Source organism: Morone saxatilis, unplaced genomic scaffold, assembly GCF_004916995.1.
Source record: "Morone saxatilis isolate NCDOM2014 unplaced genomic scaffold, NCSU_SB_2.0 Contig10, whole genome shotgun sequence".
NCBI classification, from domain to species: Eukaryota; Metazoa; Chordata; class Actinopteri; family Moronidae; genus Morone; species Morone saxatilis.
In genome coordinates this window covers 9,000,393-9,006,275 of record NW_023339652.1, presented here as the reverse complement: position 1 = coordinate 9,006,275, position 5,883 = coordinate 9,000,393, and the positions used below count along the sequence as shown (strand labels likewise).

The 5,883-nt window shown below is 39.7% G+C and overlaps 1 protein-coding gene across 1 annotated transcript in view; it reads right to left on the bottom strand.

The window, feature by feature from the left end:
* LOC118342307 (voltage-dependent calcium channel subunit alpha-2/delta-4-like) overlaps nt 1–92 on the bottom strand; it is a 10,936-nt gene extending 10,844 nt beyond the window's left edge. The window contains exon 1 of the mRNA XM_035680801.1: nt 28–92. Coding sequence (XP_035536694.1) covers nt 28–75 — 48 coding nt within the window. The 5' untranslated portion in view covers nt 76–92. The remainder of the gene's footprint in view (nt 1–27) is intronic.
* Between the last annotated feature and the right edge of the window lie 5,791 nt (nt 93–5,883).

Here is a 5,883-nt window from a genome sequence, read left to right as displayed (position 1 = left end):
AAAACACATTGAGCTGTATGTACTGACCTGTGCTGCAATGGCCCAGAATCTGGACTCCATCATCTCCAGAGTCATCTGGACTCCAATGGCTGCAGAGAGAGAGACACATAGAGAGAGGTGACTTTAGCATAGTGAAATAAACCAGAACTTAAGAGTACTTATTAGTTGAAGATGTGGTGTGGTGTACATACAGTATATGAATAAAGGAAGGGAAACACCTCTGCTAGATCAATGCTTATAGGCCTGAATCCTAAAGTACCCCTCTTATTCACAGCAAACATTATTAGCACATGCTGAAAGTGTCATGGCAACGACATGGAAGCAGGAACAAAACAATGTACACCACCTGTGGGTACACAGCATGATCTTTCCAGTATTATTACCTTTTTTTTATTGCACTCTCTACCTTTGAATCCAATCTCTATTCGTGGGATTGCAAGGTTTGTATGCTCTCAAAATCTATAGTTGATAGATTCCTGTCACCTCTCTTGCCGAGACAATTAGACACATTAGATTACCATAACTAAAAAAAAAAAAGCATACATGTGTTTCTATGTCTATTGTGGTATTTTATAGCATTTCCTGCTATATATGCTGCAGATTAAAGAGATTTTAGGCATACAATTATTGCCATTATAAAAGGTATCTGTGTCACACAGCTCTTGCAACCAATGAACACTGAACGCATTAAATAACTTTTCCTTTGTTTCAGTTTTGATGCAAAATGACCTCTAAATTCTCTTTTAGAGAACATTTGAGTTTTTTCTTATTCTTTCTTCTTTTTAATCTCATTTGACAAAATTCCATTTGCTATCTTTATCCTGAGTCTAATTCCCATGTCAAGGATGAACTTTGATGATAAAAACTATGTGACACAGTTGATCACTTCTCTCCAGCATGAAGATTGTACAACAGTGAGTAAGTATTGCGGTAACAGTTTTGATATTGTAGCAGTAGTAATACCAGTAGAGATATATAAATAGTATTAGTAACAGCATTAGTAGTCATAGACACCACTGCTGTGATAATATGCCCGGTTTAAGTAGTGATTCCTTTAGAAGTAATGGTTGTAGCAGCAATAGAAGACCATAAACGGAGAGGGGAACTTTAATTCCAGCAGTTTAGAAGAAAGAACATTAATGAGCCGATTAATGTCCCAGGGTGAGAGACTCTATCTCTCTCTCAGCTCTCAGGCTGGTGGAGTAGAAGAGGGCCTGCTGTACAGATCAGCTCTGCCTTCAGAACTCAACTTCTGAAAATCCTTTTACAGTAACTGGCCTTCTGAGCCCCAGCACCGCTATGTGTGAACTGACTATTCTTAGATAGTGTGTGTGTGTCTGTGCACGCTTATGTGTGTGTCCGACCTCTGCCGACTCTAAATCACCAAACATTAAGCCAAGAATTAGTGTGTGTTTGTACATGTTTCACACGCGCGCACACACACACACGCACGCACACGTGTGGCTGTATGTAAGCTTTAGTGCCCTTCAGGTTGTTATTAAATAATAAGAGTTCCCATGATGTGCGCATGGCAGTTTGGCAGTGTAACAGTTTATCTGGAGTGTTTTCAGTCTGTGAAGTTTCCAGATGTGACATTGGCAGCTGGTTAAAGCTGCATGTCTTATATCATTTTCCTGATACAAGGTAGTAAAACTCCATCCAGTTCAGGTACACCAATGTTTACATTAGAACATCACGAAACAAGATGTAGCCTACTTCTAGAAGCTGACTGTAGTGGTACTGTAGGAATCTCTGAAATATAATTTTTAATTGAATAAATTAGAAACATGTAATAATATAAAAATACTACAAAATGTCAAATAAAAATACTATGAGATTCTTTTGCATTTGCTGTAATATTTTGTTCATATATTAGCCTGCTGTGTAGTCACATCCATGCATGTAGAGCTCAGTCACCAGTAATTAGTTAGGAGCTAAAATGTGATGGTAAGATAGTGAGCGGAAGTAAAATGAATGGTTCAAAAACACTGCAATTGTGGCTTCAAACGGGAACTATTGGGAAGATAAATGTGGACCAGGAGGACCCCTTTTCCACCAAATCAGCTCTGGTTCGTGAACCAGTTCAGGATTCAACAACAGCCAGCAATAAATCTGTGATCTGTCTGTAGCTGAATATGGTTGGCCTACACTACTGTATTTCGGTCATAATGTACTTGGAGAGCATGATATTTTCTCAGGTGGTACACGGTGTAAATGTTTGAGAAACACTGCTGTACACTGTAAAGTTATAAGTCCTTTTAAATAAACAGGTTAAAACTGATTATAAGTAACAACAACTCAACAAGTTGTTTAAGTTAAAAAGATTCTTACTAGTAATTTTAAGGGGCCGTTTTGAGTAAGTACTTTTTACTAGGTATTTTGTTTTCACAGTACAAATAAAAGTTACAAAATTCAGTCAGTGTCACTTAAAATTACTAAAACTACTTGATCAAGAATCTTTTTTAACTTACAAAATTAAGTTAGTTTTACTTAAAATTCTCAACATAATCAGTTTCAACAACATTTTGAGTTAGATTAATTTACCTGGTTTTATAGTGTAGACTGTAGCTGCAGAAAAAATTGTGTCACTGCAAAGTTTATCCAGCAGAGTGCGCTGTGATTTACAATGCTGTGGCAAGCAGCACAGAGTAAGAGAGAAGAAGCAGCTCTCAGCAATGTTAGCTAGAACTGGTTGACAATACATTATTTAATATGTTAAAGAATATTGAGCTTATATATATCAATAATAAAGTTATTTGTTTAAGAAAGAAGACCGAGTACCTGTGCAGTCATATTATTTTAAAATCTCACATCTTCTCATCATCACATTGAAATAGTTTATTTTCATTCCAGCTCAAAACTTTACTTTATCAACCGCTATATTAGTAATCGGGGAATTCTTCTTCTTCAGATTCTGTTATGGTCTCAAAATTCCCATATCGGTCAGGTTCTAACTTTTAGTAAAAGACAGGATGTGTAACAGTGATCTCCAGTGTCAAAGTCACACACCATGAGAGGTTTAGCAGTGCTACAATACAGCAGGCAGCAGTTAAAGATAATGTGTTAAGTAAATACAGCAGAACAGATTACATGTTTTGTTTTTTTAAGTATTTTTTGATGATAGTGATAGCTGAAGATAGACAGGAAAGAGGGGGACAGAGAGAGGGGACAACACCCAGCAAAGTGCGGTTTCTGCGCAGAGGCAGAGCAGGTCGTCTACTAATCTGAAGGTTGTTGGTTCGATCCCTGGCTCCTCCCGCCATTGTGTATTGTTGTTTTTTGCATTGTGTGTATAAATGCATTAGTTTCTGTTTGACGGACTTTGCCATCACTGAATGAATGTGTGTGAAGTAAAAGCCCGGTCGGAGTGAGTGGTCGGAAGACTAAAAAGACGCTACACAGGGCCATTTAACATTTACCAAAGGTCGGATTCGAACCTTGGAAGCCGCTGCAGCAAGGACTCAGTCTTGGTACATGGGGCTTCTAGCTCTACCAGGTGAGCTACCCGGGCGCCCCACGTGCATTTGTTAACACAAATGGTGTAATTAATAAAGATGCAGGAACATAAATACATGAATACCTGTAAAATAAAACATAAGCCAATTAAGTAACAACACATGAGTCTGTGTATGAGTGATGCTGATTCAGCTCTATCTTTGACAGTATAATAACTGCTGGTGTTTTGTAAATAGAGCTGAATCAACACCTGACCATTCTGGTCCTTCCTTCTTCCTCCACATTATCATCACTTGCCTAACCACCTCACCCATCCTCCTTCACAGGACACTTCATTTCAATAGCACACCTGTTGTCATCAGGATAAAGTTACTATGATATCTAATTCAGCCAGGGACGCACATGCTGCGTACTGTATTGTCTTGAAACCAAAGCGATACAGTATTACACCTGGGAACAAAGTGGAAACACTGTGCGGTATACTCTGCATGTCAAATCTATTTGTTCTCTGTGTAGCTTTCCACTGCTTTTAGCTTATTGCTAAAAACATTGTTAGTCTGACTACAACCTTTCTCCATTTTCCTGACAAGTGACACCTTGTGACACCAGTCAAAATAAATCTTGTCTAGGAGACAAAACAAGTGACTTTGACACAACAGGCTGCACTTTCTGTAACCAGTAGCCATCATTTCTTTTAACTGTAATGGCAATCTGTCCCTGACCTTAACCAAATAGTTTTTGTTGCTTAAAGCCTCCTCCAGTTAAACATCAGTGTTTCTTCTTGTTCCTACAGTGTGCTGTTTGAATGCTGCCTGTGCAGAGTTTAACATACAAAACTATTTCCCTAAAGGAGGCAGATCAGAAAATATACAAGAGTTGTTTCATATCTCCATATGAAGCATTTAGGCTTCAGGCACCCGTTGTTGTTATGCAACAAGGACTTTGCAGGCAAACAAAAAAGGTTGTTTCATGCCCATCAGAGTCCGAGTCCAGATTAGACTGTTAACCATTTGTTTTTGTTTTGTTTTTTATATATCATTTATATATATATATATATATATATATATATATATTTTATTTTTTTTCAAATATATTTTGGGGGCTTTTTGCTTTATTGATAGGGCAGCTGAAGACAACAGTACATGGGATAACAGCTCTACCAGGTGAGCTACCAAACACCCTTGACTGGTAACAATTTGACCTGAGTCTGGATTTTTTGATTCCTCTGGTGTCATTTATATCTGGAGCTGTTGTCAGAGCAACAAGTCCTAATTGACAGTTATCTGGATCATCCTCCTCAACACAGAAAGTAATTTCCACCATGGCCGATCCATTCTTAAGAGAGTTACCGATCGATGTTGGTGCAATAATTGTCAGGAGAGTATTTCCGCTGGCCTATCCAGAAGGTTTTTGGCTGGAAAGGTATCGTTCCAGCCGTGACGGTGTAATTTACCTAAACAATCTACTGAAACCGAAAATGTACAACACGTTGCAATAATGCTCAAGTTCACAGACTGTCAGACTGTGAATATGTGTTTTTTTGCGAACGGTAGATTCCTTTACATAGTCAGTAATACAGAAAGGTTGTGCGGTGCTATAAGAAAAGTGAACTTAGCACTCAATAGTTCTTGAACATCTGGCCCATTTGGTCCTAATGAGGGAGAATTTGTGAACAGGAAGGAGTTACACAGCATATGCAACGCCCACATGTTCAAAGAAATCCAACAAAAGTGCCCTCTTGGATGCTGCTATGGTAGATAAAACATGATAAAGTGCCCTCTAGGTGTTAATCCTACCCCTGGCTAAACTGTTTCACCATAAATGCATCACAACTTCCTGCGCTCTGTTGCCCTTTTTATTTTTTTCACCACTGCACCTCAAACAGCCTGACACCATTTTTTATGACCCCATTCCCAGCCACAGCCCCAAGGCCACAGACCCGCTACCACACAGTCAGGAAAAGGGCTTGAATTGAAATTACTTTTGGGCAACTGAAGGGGAGGTTTCAGTGTCTTCGTAGCCAGAGGGTTGAACCTGACAGGGCCGGCAACATTGACAGTGGCATGTTGTGTTCTACATAACATTGCCACCACTAAGAAAGGGCCCCTGCAGTGGAGATTCTGCCTGGTCATGACCTTGAACCAGTGCATATGGCAGAGCTGGAAGGGACAAGATTGTGGTCTGTTGGATCGGACCACTAAGGCAGCCTTCGCTCCCCACGTGCATCAATTAGCCTTGGCCCCCCATGACCGTGTCTCCGGTTCTTTTCCTTCCTTGTAGCACTTTTGATAGGTACTGACCACTGCAGAGCTGGAACACCCCACAAGAGCTGCAGGTTTGGAGATGCTCTGATCGTCTAGCCATCACAATGTGGCCCTTGTCAAAGTCGCTCAAATCCTCACACTGCCCATTTCTCCTGCTTCTAAC